General features: G+C 36.0%; 1 protein-coding gene across 2 annotated transcripts in view; it reads right to left on the bottom strand.

The window, feature by feature from the left end:
- The window catches only part of LOC138855683 (gustatory and odorant receptor 22-like), a 1,003,612-nt gene that overhangs the window by 286,899 nt on the left and 695,021 nt on the right, over positions 1 to 21,692 (bottom strand). For both annotated transcript variants that reach the window (XM_070112940.1, XM_070112939.1), the window contains exon 7: positions 771 to 898. In XM_070112940.1, coding sequence (XP_069969041.1) covers positions 771 to 898 — 128 coding nt within the window. The remainder of the gene's footprint in view (positions 1 to 770; positions 899 to 21,692) is intronic.

The raw sequence follows: 21,692 nt of genomic DNA on the forward strand, positions 1-21,692 counted from the left end.
AATGCATTAAAAAAAATTAAGTGAGTACATGACCATCAATATAAGTTACTAAGATACCAAATTTGATTGTTATCCATTTACGATTTCGTCGAATAATGAATATTGAATTCTTTCGCAACCTTTTTTAATATAGGGTGATCCTTTTCGAGGTTTCCTACTTTTGTGAAGAAAAAAAAAATAAAATTTAAATTTAATGGCGAATGCTTCAAAAAGAACATTCTTCATAAGTTGAGCGAAACATATACTATACAGAACGTGAGTTTTCGTAATAAAGTTGAACGGTTTGTAAACGTAGTTCAGGCGTAAGTCTTGTCAGCTTGACACAACTCATATGTGATCTGTCAGAAAATGGCCATTGAAAAAGTGCCTCTACTTGGATCACTTGTTCTAAAGTTTTGGCAGCACTTATAAGTATTTTGCCGACTTTGATCCTTGCAAGTTGCAAGAGTATAAAATGTTCGGGTTTACGCCAACTTAGCCCTTCCTACTTGTTAAATTAAAATTTGAGTTTTCTCAAAACCTGAAAATATGCATCTGGCCTTTCCAACATGCGAGAGTATAAAATGTTCGGTTCTACCGCAGTGTAATGTAAGTTATTGTAAAATTTTGCCAATAACTGAAAGTACTGGCTTGGATCCCTAAAAATTGCGAGGGAATAAAATTAATATTTGAGTTCACCTGAGTACTCGTATGATTGTCCTTTCGTACTAACTTTATGCATTAATTAATTTGAAATGAATGGTTAACACAAATTGTTATGCTCAGCTTACATAAAGATACAGTAAGTAGAATAAGTTCTTGCATAAGCGTTTCCCAATGATTGCAATAATTCGCTTAGGTTGATCCACAACTTCCGATATTTCGAAAATATATCTGCAGAATAGCTGGATAGAATTTCCTGAAAAATAAAAGTATATTAAAATTTTTGTATCTTGTTTATATAAAGATAAAAAATAACATGTATTAATTGTACAATTTACAAGTAGTATATTTGAAAAAAAGAAATATCCAATACTACACGTATGCTAGTAATAATTAATTTGATGATTTTTCGCTGCTGAATTTTTATACTCTTGCTACATGTTGCTACAGAGTAAAATAGTTTTGTTCCCCTAACGGTCATTTGGTTCACCTAAAACAAATAGAGATAGATACGGAGTTATTTACACGGTTTATTTTCTTTTGTTACAAAATATCTTTTATATAGTAAATTTTAGAATAAAATCACATTCATTAAGTGCTTTATTACTAGTCTATTGCATAATCCCATAGAATTTAAAGCAGTGAAAATCATTTCGCAACGCAGAAAAAGTCTGCGTACAAATAGTAAAATGAGTATTCTTCGCATAAGAACCAAGGGTAACAGATAATATGAAGCAAAACCCACGACTTACTGCAACCAAAACCGCTCAAAATTTTTAAAAAACTTTAAGGAAAACAAATAGAGATAGATCCGGAGTTATTTACACGGTTTATTTGCTTTTGTTAAAAAATATCTTATACATAGTAAATTTTAGAACAAAATCACATTCATTAAGTGCTTTATTACTAGTCTATTGCATAATCCCATAGAATTTAAAGCAGTGAAAATCATTTCGCAACGCAGAAAAAGTCTGCGTACAAGTAGTAAAATGAGTATTCTTCGCGTAAGAACCAAGAGTAACAGATAATACCTATAAAGCAAAACCCACGACTTACTGCAACCAAAACCGCTCAAAATTCTTAGAAAACTTTAAGGATTCCGCCTGCACAATTCGCATAATTAAACAAGTAAGGAAGAGCTAAGTTCGGATGTAACCGAACATTTTATACTCTCGCAAAGTCAAATGGTATACTCGTTTGAGATTTCTTTGTGGATTGACTGATATTTTCGGTAGAAGGTCAACTATAGGCACTGGGGTCCACATATTTAGTACTTAGGGGTTTGAACAGTTTTGGTTCGATTTAGACAATTTTTGGACGCAAGGTGGCATACTTTAATTGCATTATTAACGCAAAGTTTTACCCCGATATAATCATTGTTACCTGATTTGCATAGTGGAAAGTGAAAGAATCAGATGGAATTGAAAATGGTGTTATATGGGAAATAGGCGTGGCTGTAGTCCGATTTCGATCATTTTGCACTATGACATAGAAATATAAAAAACACTTTATGCACCGAATTTGGTTGAAATCGGTTGAGCAGATCTCAAGATATGGGTTTTCACCTAAAAGTGGGCTGTGCCACGCCGACTGACTAATTTTAAACGCGGTTCCTATAAAGCCAATTTATACCATCTCAGAGATAAAATTTAATGTCTCTGGCGTGTTTAGTGCTTGATTTATCGCGCTTTTAGTAGTTTTTAATAGTACCGTTATATGGGGAGTGGGCGGAGTTGCCACCCGACTTCAACTTTTTTCACACCGTCAATAGAAGTGCTAAAAACATTTGCTTCTAGTGCATTTTGTTATTATAGTATTAGCGGTTTAGGAGATATGCACATTAAACCTATTAGAGGCGGGACCACGCCCACTTTTTAAAAAAAAGTTTTAACTGCAGATGCCCCTCCCTAATGTGATCCTGTGTACCAAATAACAGTCTTGTATCTTATTGCGGAGCTTAGTTATGGCAAGTTATTTGTTTTTGATTAATGGCGTTTTGTGGGCGTGGCAGTGGTCCGATTACGCCCATCTGCAATACCAACCGTCTCACGGTAACAAGAAACATGTCTACCAAGTTTCATAAAGATATCTCAATTTTTACTCAAGTTAGAGCTTGCACGGACGGACGGACGGATAGACAGTCACCCGGATTTCAACTCGTCTCTTCATCCTGATCATTTATATATATATAACCCTATATCTAACTCGATTAGTTTTAGGTGATATAAACAACCGTTAGGTGAACAAAACTATTATACTCTGTAGCAACAAGCCGTACCTTATATAAAAATCCCGCTGACGGAGGGGCTGCATACTTTGAAAAATGCTGCAGTGTTGCAGCCGGTGTGTGCACAGTCAGCATCGGCTGCTTTGAGATACCGCTGCTGGTGCTGATGAAGGTGGTAGTGGTCGCGGGCCATTACGGGGAGCGGTTGCAGGAACGATTGCCGCTGCGGTCGTGGTGTTGGAGTTGCCCCAGGGCGCGGAACATTGATTGCGGACCTCACAGCTGGCGTTGGTGTTGCTGCCATATCTACTTCCATATTAATCTGTATGAAGAAGTTGGAATGATTATACATTTGTGGCATGTAAATTTATGGCAAATGTGCCAGGTATGTGGCAGGAATGGATCGTCAATTTGATCGATCATTGCGGTTAGAATGGTTGGTTTGCAGCGGGTTTATTGGTTAGTTATATGACTAATTCATTTTCGTCGCGGTAATATCGGCGGATTTTTTGTTATTTGCGGTTTTGTCATTAGATGCGGTTGGCAGAAAATATAATTTCACGAGCGGTCTTGTTAGCAAAACAGACAAAAACAGCCACACATTATGGTGGGCGACCTTAGCATGGACGCCTTTAATTGAAAAGGCCCATTAATCAATACTCGACACCTGTGACTGTGAAAGAGAGAGCGAAATTACAGCGTTCCGGTGGAAGTGCTGACATAATCTGCGTTCGCAACTTCTGCTTATGCAGAGTGCAGATCTTGCACAGGAAAATGCATTTGTTTATTTGGGCCTTTAGTCGGGGAATGTAGAACTCTTGGCGGACTTTATGTTGCATTAGGGCCTAATGTTTTAAAATTTATAACTTTAAGAATGTTTTCATTCCATATTCAACATTTTTCGGTTGTTTTCATTCCTAAGGATTAAATTTGCATAGTATTATTTAAATTAGTGTTTATTGTATTGAAATATTATTAAATGTTTCCAATTTTATCTTTTTTAACTCACATGTTCATGTTTTTGTGAGTGAAAATTCTTTGTCTGTTGAATATTTAAATTCTTAGTTACCGGTTTAGTCCTGAGGAACCGAACACCCAAAAAAGATCGGTAACGCGTCTATATTGCAACCTCAGAGGTGGTGAGGAAAAGCAATAAATATATAATAATCTTTTGTTTCGAAAATATTCTTGAAAGTTTTCATTATTATTTGTATTACAAATACATGTTCATAAACAAATTGTTAAACTACATCCTTTTATTTAAAACTCTATCTCAAAAAAAGGCATATTCGATCAGGTGATCACGGCTGTTTCACACACATAGGAAAACAGCTGCCCGCGCCCGTTACCCCCAGTACATGTCTTCGCGCCTCCCTAGTGGGGCGCGCCCCCTAGTTTGAAAATCAATGCATTAGGCGATGTTCTGCGTGGAGCATAAGTAAGTGGATATAATTGAGGAGTAAAGTTGCAAGTCGAGATTTCTCTGGTATGATTAGAGGGTGGCGTTCATTATACGTGAGGCTTCAATTGGCAAGCCGACCATTCGCACGAAGCAGACCTTTCGTGTCTAGCAATGGGTTAAGAACTAAGAGTGAACTCCTTTGATCAATGGGTTTTGATTATCTTAATAATGTTATAGCGCGGCTGAAGTAGCGCATGCGAGTTGATGCGATTAGAGCGACCTTTGCCTTTTGCAATTCTAGGTGCGTCAATGTATCGCATTGGGGATATTCTGAGGAAACTCCTTTAATTTTAAGTCGCTCTATGAACTTTAACATATAGGCGATTACTCTGAGGGCTCGGGAGAACGATGAAAATCGCTCAAGCATGTCAGTATCCTCCACTGCTGTGTGAAAGGTGTGAAAGGAGTGAAAGGAGAAGTGATTTTACTTGTTCGTCCCAGTCGGTTCCATCTAACCATAATTCTTGTATCAAGATTTTCGCTTGTATCATAATTGGCGAAAGCCATCCACCGGAGTCGAAAAGTTTTGCCACAGCGGATAGAATTTGTCGCTTCGTTATGGCGGATAATGCAGACATTGACTCTGTAGTGTATGAAAACTGGTCAGATATTGCATTCCATTGTATCCCCAGAGTTTTTGTTATACTTTCCTTTTCGAATTTAAGGAAATTAGTGTCCAACAGATTTTCTTTAGGTATGTCCTTTAAGATATTAGGGTGGTTCGCCGTTATCCTTTTTAACGGAAACCCTGCGGTTTTGAGGGCTTTTACCACTTGTGATAGTGATTCGTATGCTTGTTCAAGACTGTGACTTCCAGACAGGATATCGTCTACATACGTTTGTTTTTTTAACACCTGGGTTGCCAGAGGAAATTCTGAAGTGGTGTTTTCTGCCAATTCGTGCAAAGTTCGAATGGTTAAATTGGGAGCACAGTTGACGCCAAAGGTAACTGTTTTCAATTTATAGTCGCGGAGTGGACTATTGGGAGATTTTCGGAAAATAATTCCCTGAAAATCTTGATCGTCTTTATGTACGACTATTTGTCTATACATTTTTTCGACGTCTCCGTTAAATACGTATTTAAATATACGCCAATTTAAAATGAGTAGCATTAAATCTGGTTTGAGCGTGGGTCCCGTAAATAGGATATAATTTAGGGAATTTCCCGAGCTGGTGGTATGCGTTTGAGACTTCCTTAACTTGAGTGGTCATGGTGGTAGCTGGTTCCATAACTAGTCCACTTAGGATCCAACCAAGAATAGTATTTTGTGCCAGAAGTGCATTTGAAATTTTCTCAATACCTTCGAGTATTATCTGTGGTATGTGATCGCTGCCTAATAGAAGATCTTTTGCCAATTTTTTTGCTATTTATGTGATAGCGTGGAAGCATATTTGTAAGTTGCGGTAAGACTATAGCTTCTGCTTGTATGTGCTTATCCGCTTGGGGGGAAATTAGGGTAATGGGGCAGATTTTACTTGAGTTATGGACTACTCTTCCGCCCATTCCCGTGATTTCAAAATTGGATAGTTTTGTTGGCAGTTGTAGCCTATTTTGAGCCCTAGACGCTATGCAAGATCGTTGTGATCCTTGGTCTATTAAGGCTCGAAGTTTAAACAGTTCTCCTCGGTGTTCGATGGAGACGACTGCTGTTGCCAGTAGTACTCTACTTTGATTTTCGCTGTGTAGCGTTTGGGTTTTTATTGCCTTTGAGCAGCATGGTGCTTCTTGGCAATTTTCGGGATTTCCCACTTCGGGATTTGCTGTTGCAACTAAACCCGTGGCTCTTTTCATATTTTCGTTGTTTGGGGGTGAGCTGGAAAATGTGTTGTAATGCAGCATAGAATGATGTCGTTTATGACAATAAACGCAATTAAATTTGTTTTCGCACTCTTTAAGTGTATGTGCATGTGATAAGCAATTTGTACAAAGTCCTTTTGTTTTGATAAAATTGTTTCTGTCGGTAATATTCAATTTTTTGAATATCTCGCAAGATTTAAGCATATGCCCCCTGTACATAGTTCGCATGACGTTTGTTTGTACTGGTCGGATGTGAACGTTTGATTTCAGAAGAAGCTTCTATTTAAATTGTTGTTGCTACTGGCTTGGGGACTGTGGAAGCTTCTATTTAGGTCGTGTTGAACGGTTTTCGTTCTGACCATTTTTTTATCTACCCTTTCTGCGATTTCGTATTGGGTTATTAAAAAGTCTTTCATTTGTTGCCACGTCGGGCATTATTTTCGAGATGAGAGCGATCTTTCCCACAAAAGTAACGATTTTTCTGGTAATGCCGTGGTGCATATATTTACCAGAATAGGGTCCCAGCTATCTGTGGGAACATTTTGAGTCGATAAAACCGACAAATAATTAGAAACAGTGGATTGTAGTCTAATAAATTCATCACTTGTTTCTTTCTGAATTTTAGCCAAGTTCATTAGTATCGTTACTTGCTTATCGACCAATATTCTTTCATTTTCGTATCTTGCTTTTAGAGCTTCCCAAGCCAGATTGAAATTATCGTCATTTAGTGCGAACTGTTTGACTATGACGCCTGCTTGAATTTTTGTTTTGTATCGGAGGTGACACAATTTTTGTTCATTTGTTAATTTTGGGTGGTTTATGTAAACGGCTGTAAACATGTCCCGGAAGGACAGCCATTGTTCATAACCACCATGAAAGATTTCTGTATCACATGTGGGCACCTTGAGATGGATGCCTGAACTTGCCTCATGACTTTGTACTTGTGGCAGCTCTACTCGCTGATGTGGAGTAGGTGCAATTGCTTTTATTAGCTTTAGTTGATCGGAAATCATTGCTTTAGTTACTTCGAACTGGTCTAAGCAGTTCTCATATTTGGCGTAAGCCGAGGACTTAAAATTTTCTGGTAGATCTGAGTCGTCAGATTCTACTATGGCGTCATATGAAGCTTGGAGACGTGACCAAAAATTGTCAAGATTGTCTTTTTTGATTTCTAATACCGATTCAGAATTGTCCTGAATCGACGAAGATGAGAATCTAGTGCAGTATCTTATTAAACTGTCACTCTCAGCAATGAATTTACTGTATGTAATGTCTTTCCCCCTTTTTTGCTTTGTAGCACCTTGCTTTGAGCGTGTAGCTTCTGCAGGTGTACATGGACTTCTTTCGTCAGACATCATTTTTGGAACTTTTAGCACCTGAGTTGTTTTAGAATCTTTCGAGTCTGAGCTCATTTAAAAGATGTGCCGAAATAAAATAAAATATTTTCAATGTAAGAAATATATGTATATGTTTTTATTTAATGAAATGAATATATTACGCGTATGAAATGAATATATTACGCGTATTTCGAGTTTTATCGCTTTTATTATAATTAATTAATTAATATTAAACGCAAATGTGTTTTATTTTTAATTTTATTTGTATGTATTTTGTGTCCGTAATTCCTATACGGTATACCGTAGTAGTTAGCGGATCAGCTGATACATATGTACTTGACGTTATGCGCAATTGAGAGCTCGTCTTAGAGATCAATACACTTTGTACATATGTATGTATGTAATATATTATGTTTAAATATGTTTTGCGCAATCCTGCTTGTTTTTGTTGGTCAAAGAACAAGGGGTATTGCGAATATATGCCAATGTGGACTTAGAATATTATATGTATATATGCAATCCTACTTGTTTTTGTTTAACAAAGAACAAGGGGTATTGCGGAATATTTGCCAGTGTGGACTTTGAAACGAAGTACTAATGTATGTTTGTATACCTGAGCGTGTATATATGTGCGCAGTGCGAAAAGACCGCGAAAAGTAGAAGAATTTACTGCAGGTATTCCAGTAAAATGTATGTATATCAATTTTTTTGTGATATTAATGCTTTAAACGGAGGTTTTCTCCTAATATAGTATGTATATATATGTTAAATATAATATGTATATGTATGTATCATAAATTGTATTGGCCTTTGTGTATGTATGTTAATTTATTTTGTAAGTTTTCGCTTTTGTTTTATTTTCTTTTGATTTGCCTTTGCTTATTTTACGCAATCCTGCTTATACTTGATAAAGTATAAGGGGTATTGTTGGAAATAGGTGCAAGTAAATACTTGAATTATTTAGTTGTAGAGATATTTTTGTGTATTTGAACACAACGGTAAGCATTTAGGTTCGATGAATATATATTTTTTACCAAACTGTTTTATCTGTTAGCGGTATTTCGGTTTTTACCGGAAAATAAACCGAAATATAGAAACAGTTTGGTAACCGCTCTTTTTTGTTATTGCCTTTATTAAGACGGATTTATGTAATAAATAAACCGCAAAGGCATAAATTTTAACATACATATAATAATAGGATACATACAGATACTAAATGGAATCGATACGACTCACTTAAGGGTTTCCGCCAAGGGGTTTGGGGACATTGTTATATATGGGCTTGTGCGTGTGCCTTTCGTTATGTTGCCCAGTCCTTTGCTGCTTAGCTGCGGTGGGTGACTTTGGTGAGCTGGTGTGGTTGTTATTGTTTGCTGTTAAGGTTTTTGATTTAAATTCGCGCCCGCTTAATATTTCACGCACGTTGTTGGTTTTTTTTTGTTTTTTTTTTGTTATGTATATATGTTGTTCCACTGTACTGCACAGCACTATATGTGTTTGTTTTTCTTTCTTTTGTCATATATATATTTTACTTATATATATTCTTATTTTTTTCGATTTTGTTTTTTTGTTTGTTTTCTCTATAGTGCCGCTCACCATGGCTCGAAGGACCAATAAATAATTATTTCGTTGCACACTCACCTTTTTTTCACTTGTTTGCACTTTTCCGTCACCAAAAAACCAAACGGACACGGTCGGTACGGCTTATATAAAAAGAATACGGGCGGAAAAGTTTGACGTCTCTATCGCTCGAATTGCTAACGAAAAAGAAAGCCAAGTAAAAATTCAACTATAGGCACTGGGGTCCACAGATTCAGTACCTAGGGGCTTGAACAGTTTTGGTTCGATTTAGAAAATGTTTGGTCACAAGGTGGCATACTTTAAACGTATTATTAACGCAAAGTTTTACGCCGATATAATCATTGTTGTTTGATTTACATACTGGAAAGTGAACAAATCAAATGGAATTTAAAATGATGTCATATGGGACATAGGCGTGGTTGTAATCCGATTTCGCCCATTTTCGCACTATTACATAGAAATATGAGAACACTTTTTTGTACCGAATTAAAATCCGTTAAGCAGATTCCAAGATATGGGTTTTCACCTAAAAGTGGGCGGTTCCCACTATCTAATTTTGAACGTGGTTCCTATAAAATCATCTTATACCATCCCAGAGATAAAATTTAATTTCTCTGGCTTGTTTAGTGCTTGATTTATCGCGCTTTTAGTAGTTTTTAACAGTACCGTTATATGGGGAGTGGGCGGGGTTGTCATCCGATTTCACCCATTTTCACACCGTCGATAGAAATGCTAAAAGTAATTGTTTTCAGTGAATTTTGTTATTATAGCTTTAGTGGTATAGGAGATATGCACATTAAAGTTATTATGGGGCGGGACCACGCCCACTTTAAAATTTTAACTACAGATGCCCCTCCCAAATGTGATCCTGTGTACCAAATAACAGTGTTGTATCTTAGTGCAGAGCTTAGTTATGGCAATTTATTTGTTTTTGATTAATGGCGTTTGGTTGGCGTGATATGACACCGTAGACGTGTTTCGAAGTACCGCTATCGTATTAATTCAACATTTCTTTCATCGTCACAACACACTTTGCACACAGCATCAATCGTTTTCGGAACAAGAATTGATTTTGGACCACCTTCACGAAATTCGTCTTGGAGTGATTCACGAACTCTATTGAATTCACCATAGAATTATTCATACCATCGATAAAAACTGCTCCTTGATGGAATTTCAGCTCCAAAAATTTAATTAAGTTCATCGATGCCCTGTTACTAAGTTAAACCACGTCGAAAGTTGTAAAAAATAATAATAAGATGAGTATTTTAAGATACTGCAAGCAACAAAAATAGCTACTAACCACTATTACCCATGTAACTAAAATCGGGATTTTCAAACATGCGGTTGACTTTACACTTCATATATTGGTCAATATGTTGAGGTATATTAATGAAACTTAGAGAGCATTTCTTTCTGGTACTGATATATCGTAATGCCAAAAATGGATAAAATCGAATTAATACTACCCCTAGTTCCCTTGTACCTCTTATACGAATTTTGAACTTCCGGTGGGCTGCATACTGTTTATATTGGTCAGTACGTAAGGTATCCTAGGAAAATTAAATGAAAATATAACCTGCATACACTATAGTTAATTCCCGAATATGTGTGAAATTGGTCCAAATATTTTCCCAGCTCTCATGCATTACGTATAATGATTCGCATTATTTCAGCAGACTTGGTGCCCAATATGTTGGCCAGTATGTAAATATCGGTTGAGTTAATATCACATGTGTATGTCTCATTTGAAGATGATGAATTTTAGCGGAAATGAAGTAAAATATAGCAATAAAATTTAACTAGTCTATGACCTATATGTAATATATAAAATGCTCGTGTCACGGCGTTTATTGCCAAACTCCTCCGTAACAGCTGCACCGATTTTGGTGAAATTTGCTATGCATATCGGGCTGAGAATCGGCCAACATCTATTTTTCATACCACTTAATGTTTAGGGTGGTCCATCCCAAATATTGTTATTTTTTCGATAAAAATTTTTGCTTTTATTTTTACATGATTCAGTAGAGATGAAAACGAAGCCGGATTCCTCTTTCGTTCTCTCTATACAGTTTCGTCCAGGTTGTTTATTTGGTCTTATTTGCGTCTCCATTTAGTACTGATGACATGTTTGTCAATCCGAGCACAAATGTTGAGTTATAATCATAAGGAATCTACGACATATATTGTACGTATCGAAATCGTACAAGGTGCATTTCGGTATGACTTTATTTAAATTGGAATGCATCTGATTTAAACAACACAGCTATAAATCCTGAAGCGCAGTATAATGCTGTCGTATTGACAACGACTGTTATTCTGTAGTTTTTTACACTACTATGTGATGAACAAAAATCAATTTGCGACCGCTTATTATTTGGCGGCACTCTGTTAATCCTATCAGGTGATTTCAAGCACGTCCAATGTAATCTAATGATAGAACAACAACATTTGCTTAAAATCATAGCGACTGTGGCGTAAGCCACAAAGGGTCTGCTAGTATCTTAATGAAATACCAAATTTCTTGTATTCCTTTAGCGATTTCGTCGAATAATTCTTATAATTGAATTCTTTCGCACTATTTAATACAAAGTTTTGCCAACACGGCTACACCCGAACTTTCACCTGCTTAACCAATTTCAACAAAATTCGGTACATAACGTTATTTTCATATTTCTATGTTATAGTGCGAAAATGGGCGAAATCGGACTACAACCACGCCTATTTCCCCATATAACACCATTATCAATTCAATCTGATTCTTTCACTTTCCACTATGCATATCAAGCAACAATGATTATATCGGAGTAAAACTTTGCGTGAATAATACGTTTAAAGTATGCCACCTTGTGACCAAAAATTGTCTAAATCGAACCAAAACTGTTCAAGCCCCTAAGTACTAAATATGTGGACCCCAGTGCCTATAGTTGACCTTCTACCGAAAATATCAGCCAATCCACAAAAAATCTCAAACGAGTATACCATTTGACTTTGCGAGAGTATAAAATGTTCGGTTACATCCGAACTTAGCCCTTCCTTACTTGTTAGCATTCTATTCATGACATTCTCTAAAATATCTGTAATTATATTTTGTCATGATAGGAGAGCCGGCTCCTACAACTAATTTAGAGTCTTTGGAGCTTGCCTTTCGGCAAAAATTTTCCTTTTTAAAATAGCCCAAAAGGGTTCAAGTCTGGGTACTGGGGGCAGTCGAGCAGTTTGATCACGGCAAAAGTTTTCCTTTTTGAAATGGCCCAAGGACAACTTCTGCATCATAAGGCAACTAAACAGTTATTAAACTGCTATATTCCATATATTTTGGGTTATAAAAATTTAAAAACAAGTATACTTATTTAACATTATTGTATTAAAATTAAACCAGAAAGCCAATTTTGCACAAAATCTTAAAGCGGACAGAACTGTTCACACGCTCTTTCTGTTTGCTTCGATTCAAAAATATAGTTCTTTTAGTTCTTTAGTATTTACGTTCTCTGATTGTAGTACAGAACTCCATTTTCTTTGGAATAAAAATTGAAAACATTAATTACAATAATAATTTATTTTATAATTCGCTCAATAATTTCTACATAGGCTATTTCTCCGATCGAATATGTTATAAATGGTGGTTTTTCTTTATTATGATAAGAAATGTCTGCTTCGTGCTTCTTTTTTAATCCATCCAATTTTCTTTATATTATTTTCTCACAGTTCGTGATCTCTAATTGTTTTTTCCTCACAAAATACATGTATTGGCTCTATACCTATGGTGGAATGGACGGAATTGTTGTATTTGTAAACTGTAATATCCAACAACTCTGAAAAATATTTGTAAATCTTATGATTTTTGTTACTGTTGAATGCAACCGTTCTATTTGGCCATTTTCTGAGCTAATAGGAATGCTACATTGATTTTCGAGCACAAATAGGAAATAATTAGAGTTCAACGATATTTCGTTATCTACTACTACTACTATTTCAGGAACACCAAAAGCTAAAAGTATCTTTCTCAAGGGTTCTTTAAGATCTTCTGAGGCTTTTGACTTAAGGATTAAGAACAATTTATCAATCACAGTGAGCAGGATTTTATTGTTGGTGATCACAAGAGAGAATATCTAAAAATACAATTTCGAAACTTTAGAAATACACCACGCAATGACCGAAACGGGGAAAAGACTATAAATAGGCACCCAGAAAGTTCTTACAAGAATTATGCGCATGCTGATTTACATTTGCATATTACCAAAAATAATTTTTTTTTTAATTTAAAACAAGTAAGGAAGTTCTAAGTTCGGATATAACCGACCATTTTATACTCTCGCAAATTGCAAGGATCAAAGCTCGAGAAATTACTTCAGGTGCTGGCAAAATTTTATATTAAAGGAAGTATTGATCCGATTCATCCCATTTTTGACACAAAGATACTATTATCGAGAGTTTCATTTATTTATTTTATTATATGAATTTCAATTATATATCTTACACATTGACCAATATTTTCGGTAAAAAGTCAACTATAGGCACTGCGGTCCACATCTTCAGTACCTAGTTGCTTGAACAGCTTTGGTTCGATTTACACAATTTTTGGTTACAAGATGGCATACTTTAAACGCATTATTCACGCATTACCCCGATACAATCATTGTTGCTTGATTTGCATAGTGGAAAGTGAAAGAATCAGATGAAATTTAAAATGGTGTTATATGGGGAAATAAGCCTGGTTGTAATCCGATTTCGCCCATTTTCGCAATATTACATAGAAATATGAGAAGACTTTTATGTACCGAAGTTGGTTGAAATCAGTTAAGCAGATCCCAAGATAAGGGTTTTCATCTAAAAGTGGGCGGTGCCACGCCCACTGTCTAATTTTAAAGTCGATTCTTATAAGATGACTTTATACCATTCTTATAAAGTCATCACCTCCGACAACTTAATGTCTGGCGTGTTTAGTGCTTGATTTATAGCGCTTTTCTTAGTTTTTAACAGAACCGTTATATGGGGAGTAGGCGGGGTCGTCAGCCGATTTCATCCATTTTCACACTGTCGATAGAGGTGTTAAAAACATTTGTTCTCAGTAAATTGTTATTATAGCTTTAGTGGTTTAGGAGATATGCACATTAAATCAATTAGGGAGCGGGACCACGACCACTTTAAAAAAAACTTTTTAACTGCAGATGCCGCTCCCTAATGGGATCCTATATACCAAGTAACGGTCTTGCATCTTATTGTGGAGCTTAGTTGTGGCAATTTATTTGTTAGATATCTCAATTTTTACTCAAGTTACAGCTTGCACAGACGGACGGACGGACGGTCACCCGGATTTCAACTCGTCTCTTCATCCTGATCATTTATACATATATGCATAACCCTATATCTAACTCAATTAGTTTTAGGTGATACAAACAACCGTTAGGTGAACAAAACTATTATACTCTGTAGCAACAAGTTGCGAGAGTATAATAATCCTTCAAATTATATAAGAGGATTATTGGCTAAAGCCTCAGAATTTACAATAAAATAAGTAAATAATAATAAACAGAGGCTAAGCGGCCGCGTTCTCACTTTTGAGATAGTTCTGGTCAGCGTGAAGAAGTTAAGGTCAATGCGAATACTAGCATTTGGGTTCGAATCGTGAAACTCATAAAACTTATTTTTATTTATTTATTTTATTAATTGAAATCTTAACATATCTCAATTCAGTTACTTAAATATCATATTTTACTCACTGAAATTTTACTCCCTGAATTTCATATGTTTAGGTTTATTGAAATGAAATATATATATATATTATAATCACACATACATTCTTAAATATACGCACGCTGATGCTTGCCTTTTCTTGCCCCGCACAAACCAAGACTTTTTCTTCAATTTTTGCTTTTTGCGAGAACAGCTAGAACGTAGCAAGTTGAACGATCACAAGCAAGGTGGAGTCAGGGGGTGCACTGCCACATAATTATTTCAGATACATTTTTCTTAATCGAATTTACTTAAAAAACGTTTGAATAAGTATGAATTTATGTGTATTTATATTTTAACATAAATATTATTTTTCATCAGTATTTTTCAATACCTATTAAGCAACATTATAATATACTACGAGCCCTCCGTTGAAACGCCTCTGTATATGGTGCAAGCCAACGAAAAAACGGCGAGTTCGTGCGGAAATTGTTTTGTTGAAATAAAAAAACATATGACAACTTTGTCGACAAACATATATAACGGGGTTTTTTTCGAGGTATAGAGCTTTAAGTTGGCATTACTGTTCAAAATGGCGTCCGATTTAAAAGCTGTCAAATGATTTATTCTCAGTTTGGTTTGGCAATTCATCATGAATAGACTCACTCCTGAACAACGCTTGCAAATAGTGCTATTTTTTTTCGAAAATAATGGTTCTGTGCGGAATACGTATCGCGCACTACGTTCATTTTATCGTATGATGCGATAAAGTGCACGTCTGGTTTGGTGCGCTTTATGGGCTGGTGGAATCCTTGGTCCGCACTTCTTCAAAAACGATGATAGCCAGAACGTTACAGTCATTGATTATCGGTATAGAGACATGATTACTAACTTTTTCATTCCTGTATTGAACAACCATGATGTCCAGGAGCTGTGGTTCCAACAAGACGGCGAAACATGTCACACAGCTCGTGCCACACTCGATTTATTTAAAGACACGTTTGGTTATCGCCTAATTTCACGTTTTGGACCTGAATTGGCCTCCAAGACCTTGTGATTTAACACCGCTAGACTACTTACTGTGGGGTTATGTAAAGTCATTGGTATATGCGCATAAAACAAGACGTCCAGATAGGACTACATCCGAGCCAGCCGTGGTGGTCATACAAGTATGCCAGAAATCATATTTAAAATGTAATGCCAGATTATCTTTCGGATAAATAAAATTCATGCCAATCGAATAATCCATCGTTGTTTTATTGCAATTTAAATTTCTATACCTCTAAAAAAACACCCTTTACATATGAGCTCGTATATATAATGACATCAAATTGTCGAATAGTCGCGCAGTTGACAAAATTTGTTTCAATCGACAATATTGCGACAATGTTGTCACCTTTGCCTTTTTGCAGTGCTTTGTCATTGAAAATTGAAGTACTGCGATTTTCGATTTTGCTGCATTTTCATGCAATTGAATTTAGATAAAATGGGCTAAATTAAAAATCAATGATATTATTATTTAAAGTAAACATAACTATATGGAGTTCTGTTAAAAAGCGCGATAAATCAATAAATAAATAAGGAACATAAAAGATAATAGCAGAGGGCTTTATAGGAGCCGCTGTCAAAATTGGACGATGTGCCTGGCACCACCTATATTTAGGTGAACATCCATATCTCGGGACCTGCTCCACCGATTTCAACTAAATTCGGTAAGTATCATTATTCATATTGGTTGCGTTGTCGCTGAATATTTTCTGCGGCATTGAAGTTTTATATTTTGGGCCACAAAAATCTACGCCACATATAAGAAAGGATCGTAGTGCTCGAAATCTTTGGACTGGCAAATTTCTCATTATTTGGGCTTGCAACTTTGGCTTGTAATGAAAGCAATGTGTACAGTTTCTTACGGTTCTACTGCATGCTTCTCTGGCATTAATCAGCCATATGCGTTATCGAAGAAGCACAACCATCGCTTTGGCCCCAGCGTGAACCAGTACTTTATATTCATTCATAAAGTCTAGATACATTTTGCGAAGTTCTGGATCTTTCAATGTTCTCCTCTCCAGGCAATACTTGAGTACTATTATCGAAAAATGTTTAACACTTTTTTTGGTCTGGTGTGAATTTGATGCCATTTGTTTCTGAAGGTAATTCTTCGAAAGTCTAAAATTTTGGACTACCGAATTAATTGACGTTAAGTCTTCTTCAGCTTAACATAATGTGCTAGTTACAGAAGGACAAGGACTTAGATTGCTGACATATTTGCTAGACACAATCCCCCCTAAAAGGGTTTTCTGTAGCATTGGTTGATTAGGACCGCTTTTAATTTGGCCAACCGCTAACTGATCGAAAAAGGTTTCTGCACCCAATAAGACCAATCTTTTTTGATTTATGGAATTCTGGATCCGCCTATTTAATATTGTGCGGAATTTTCCAGCCATTAACATTGATGTTATTGTCTGGATGATTAGCCGAAATACTCCGCATTATCCAGAATTCCTACGAAAATTCGTATGTATTTACCCGCGACTTAGCAAACGCGCTTAATTTTGTCTCCACTTTCGTATTGGAATTTCCAATTCCTATTACGCTTAACGTTTTGTGTTGGCGTCGAATCCGCAACTTCTGTGCCAAGTCCTCCGTCATAAAGTTGACTTGGGAGCCTGAGTCCAGCAACGCTCTCGCAGGCAGGTATTCTCCATAACTAGTCCTCACTTGAATAATTGCTGTCGCCAACATTTCCCGATCCGGCATACTCGCTGTGTGCATAGCAATTGTGGTGGATGATTGCGGATGAGGTGCTGCGGGGAAGGAAACCGGATACTGGTGCAACAACGTGTGATGGGACCGATTACATACACTACATCGATCCGCTCTACACTTAGATACAGTCCCTTACGCAAACAATTTATGCATAAGGGCACCGATTTTACAAACCCGAACCTCTGTTGTACCGAAAGCGCCTTGAAAGTGGGGCAGGTAGCAAAATGGTGCTCCTTCCAATTACACTGTTGACACGTTGGAGTTAGTATTTGCAGCAACTAAAGCTGACTAAAACTAAAGTGCTGGTAATGTCTGTTCAAGTTGGATTCGCAATCCTTCCACAATTGTAGCTTATTGTAATCCAACAGTTTTTGGCACTTAGATCGGGCGGCAGACTCAACCTTTGTCATGACTGTGTTATAATAATGGAATTTGTTATTTGTTTCTCATCGCCAAGCGGTAGCAATGGGCCATAAACAGCAGACACTTCATCGATCATCGCTCGCGGTGAAGATATTGATGGCTTTGAAATAGTTGGCAGCTCAAAAAGTTTCGGAGTTGTATTGAAAAATATCAAACATTTATTATCGTAAATCTTTTTGAGACTTGCCAATGCCTTCAGATAATTTTCATCCGCCATTTGCAACGCTTTTACTGTTCCCAAAGCTTCTCCAGATAGGCAATTAACCAAGTGGTTAAATTCTTCAATATCTGGGATATTAGGATCATTATGAACCAATCTCTCAAACAAACTCATGAAATTTTTAAATTCCGAAAATTTTCCCTTGAATTTCGGCAAATTCATTTTTGGGAGTTTTTAAGTTGTGAGACGTTACGAAAGATGTTTCGGCAACTGACGTTCTATTTTTGGCTAAAATAGTTTGAATTATTGATTTCATTTCAACAATTATGCCCTCTAACTCTCCTCGGGCCATGTCGTCTTCATTAATCTCTTCAATTTTAGATTAACATTTCATTAACTTTTCCTGTAGGAATTTAATATGTCGAGCCGACATTCCAATTCAATTGGATCTAACGACATGGTTTTTTCCAGAAGGTTCGTTTTAATAAGTAAAATGCTAATTTTCGCCACCGTCCTTTGACGCTTTAACGACTTTAAGTTTGTAAACTCCCTACTTGGAGAAAAGTTGGCGATAGTTGGCTTTGGCTTGCTCATTTTGGCTTTTTGAATTAAAATTCACGATAAACTCTCAAACAACAGAAATAAATCTGGAAATATTGGGAATCGATTGACGAGAACGAAAAAAAGATATCAATTCCCAATTACACGAAAAGTCAAACGAAAGAAATAAACTCAAAATGAGCAATAGCACAATTGTAAAAATTGAAAGCGAAAAGATTTTGTTCGAGAATTAAATTTGCGAAAAGCGGAGATAATCTACGAAAAACTAACCGTATTAAAAATTTTAGATTATGCTATTTATAAAAAGGTCGCACCTTAATGCAAGGGAAAATGCTACCGCAATCCCAGAATCCCTTCACAATAACTTCAATACAGTAGATATCTATATGTATATATATATTGTAATATTATATAATCGTATGTGAACAAGGGAAAGTTAAAAACTGAAAGGGTGCGTTTGATTTGTTTATTTTATTGTTATTTTTTTTTGTTGCACCACGTTCAATAAATCGCACCCGTTACCTTATGCGTCAGTTGTTTGCCGTATTTACGTCCCTTTGGCACAGGATGCGGCGGCAGCTCATTCCCACGACGGCAGCGGAGTGATGGCAGTAGCAAATTGACGGCAGCAGCGAAGTGATGGCAGCAGCGCAGTGATAGCAGCAATGAAGTGAAGTCAGCAGCAACACAGTGATGGCAGAAAAAAACAAACAAACGGTTTTTATTTTTACCGGCACTTGAACCGGCCCATTTATTCATTTATTTTTTATATGGCAGTTTAAACGGGTTTTTTTTAACGGCTCTAAAAACTGTTTTTTAATTAGAGCAAACACGTTTTGTGCTTTTATTTGTGCACATCACTGTACTTGCGCACTATGTATTTTTTGTATTTTCTATTTTTCGTACACTTATTCGTTTTTTCTTTAACTTGTACACTTCATGGGATCACCTTCTTTTTTTTGTGTTTTACGTATCTGTTCACTTATATAATTTTTAACTTATATATATAACTCTTCACCACTTCACTTTGTTTTAAACTATCATTGTGTATTGTTTAGTAATTTTTATCACTTTTTTATTTATTTAAATCACTTTATTTGCTCTGCTCATTGCGAAAAACGCACAGGCAATTGATTCCGAAAAGATAAATTAATGTAATATTAATTTTACGAAAAATTGGTTTATAGAGCTTTAAAATTTAGTCACGGATATGTCCCTGTTCGGGCGCCATGAATTATCTCAAGCGTTTTTGAGAAAAATAAATGAATTTGGGACGCGCGACTGTACTATGAACATATTTACAACAAAGGTGTAAGTATAATTCATTTCGTTAAGTTATGGTACAAGATAAAATTGTGGTAAAAGATTTAGGTAAATATTTTTACTAGTATTATTAGGGTAAGTATTTTATATAAACTATAAAATTTATAATTTTAGTTCAATTCTGTAATATTACAATTTATAGTATTTAAAATGAATTTAAAATTTATTTTAATTTTAGCATTTATGATGTCGCTTGACGCAAAACTCCTAATATACCCTTTATAAAGATTTCCATCGTCTCACCTGTCTTTAATATGCTTAGGTTGGTATTTTAATAAATTTGAGTGGACAAGCTTTCTTAAAAATTTTGTGGCTTAGCACTGAATATGAAAGGAATTGGTTTAGACCTTGGTCGCAACCTCATATCCTTAATATAAGTAATTCCGATCCTCTGGTTGATGTTTTGCACATCAACTCAATATATTAAATTCAGCCTTTTCGGTTGAGTTTATGTACTCTATATCGTCTGTGAAGATGAGTTTAATGTAATTTTCGCTGACGGGGTGTAAAATATGGTTTTGAAACTAATTGAATTTTTATTAAATTTTCGGTTATACCCGACTTAGTCCTTCTGGGGACTGGGGTCCACATATTCAGTACCTAGGGGCTTGAACAGTTTTGGTTCAATTTAGATACATTTTGGTCACAAGGTGGCATACTTTAAACGTATTATTTACGCAAAGTTTTATCCCGATTCAATCATTGTTTCTTGATTTGCATACTGGAAAGTGAAAGAATCAAACGGAATTTAAAATGGTGTTGGGATGGATATCGTATGGGAAATAGGCGTGGTATAACATGAATAGAAACAGAGAAATATGAGAAGACTTTTATGTACCAAAGTTGGTTGAAATCGGTTAAGCGGATCCCAAGATATGGGTTTTCACCTAAAAGTGGGCGGAGCCACGTCCACTGACTAATTTTGAACGCGGTTCCTTTAAAGTCATCTCATAACATCCTAGAAATAAAATTTAATGAATCGGCTTGTTAAGTGCTTGGTTTCTCGCGCTTTTTAGTATTTTTTTAACAATACCGTTATATGGGGAGTGGGGGGGTGTCAGCCGATTTCACCCATTTTCACACTATAGGTAGAGGTGCTAAAAACATTTGCTTTCAGTGAATTTTGTTATTATAGCTTTAGCAGTTTAGGAGATATGCACATTAAACCTAATAGGGGCGGGACCGCACCCACTTTTTTTAACTACAGATGCCCTTTCTTAATGTGATCCTGTGTACCAAATAACAGTCTTGTATCTTATTGCGGAGCTTAGTTATGGCAATGTATTTGTTTTTGATTAATGGCGTTGGAGTAGTCCGATTACGCCCATCTGCAATACCAACAGTCTTACGGTACCAAGAAACATGTGTACCAAGTTTCATAAAGATATCTCAATTTTTACTCAAGTTACAGCTTGCACGGACGGACGGACAGGCAGTCACCCGGATTTCAACTCGTCTCTTAATCCTGATCATTTATATATACATAACTCTATATCTAACTCGATTAGCTTTAGGTGATACAAACAACCGTTAGGTGAACCAAACTATTATACTCGTACTCTGTAGCAACAAGTTGCGAGAGTATAAAAAGAGTGTGGTTGAAATTGATTAGAACGTATTTTAAGAACATATAAGTATAAAAGTGTCAAACATACATCCATTAATGCTCGCCAATGTACCATATGTATATATGTATGTCGTCAAAAAAGACAGCAACATTTTCTATATGCTCCCGA

The sequence above is a fragment of the Bactrocera oleae genome, chromosome 2 (assembly GCF_042242935.1).
Source record: "Bactrocera oleae isolate idBacOlea1 chromosome 2, idBacOlea1, whole genome shotgun sequence".
Lineage (NCBI taxonomy): Eukaryota > Metazoa > Arthropoda > Insecta > Diptera > Tephritidae > Bactrocera > Bactrocera oleae.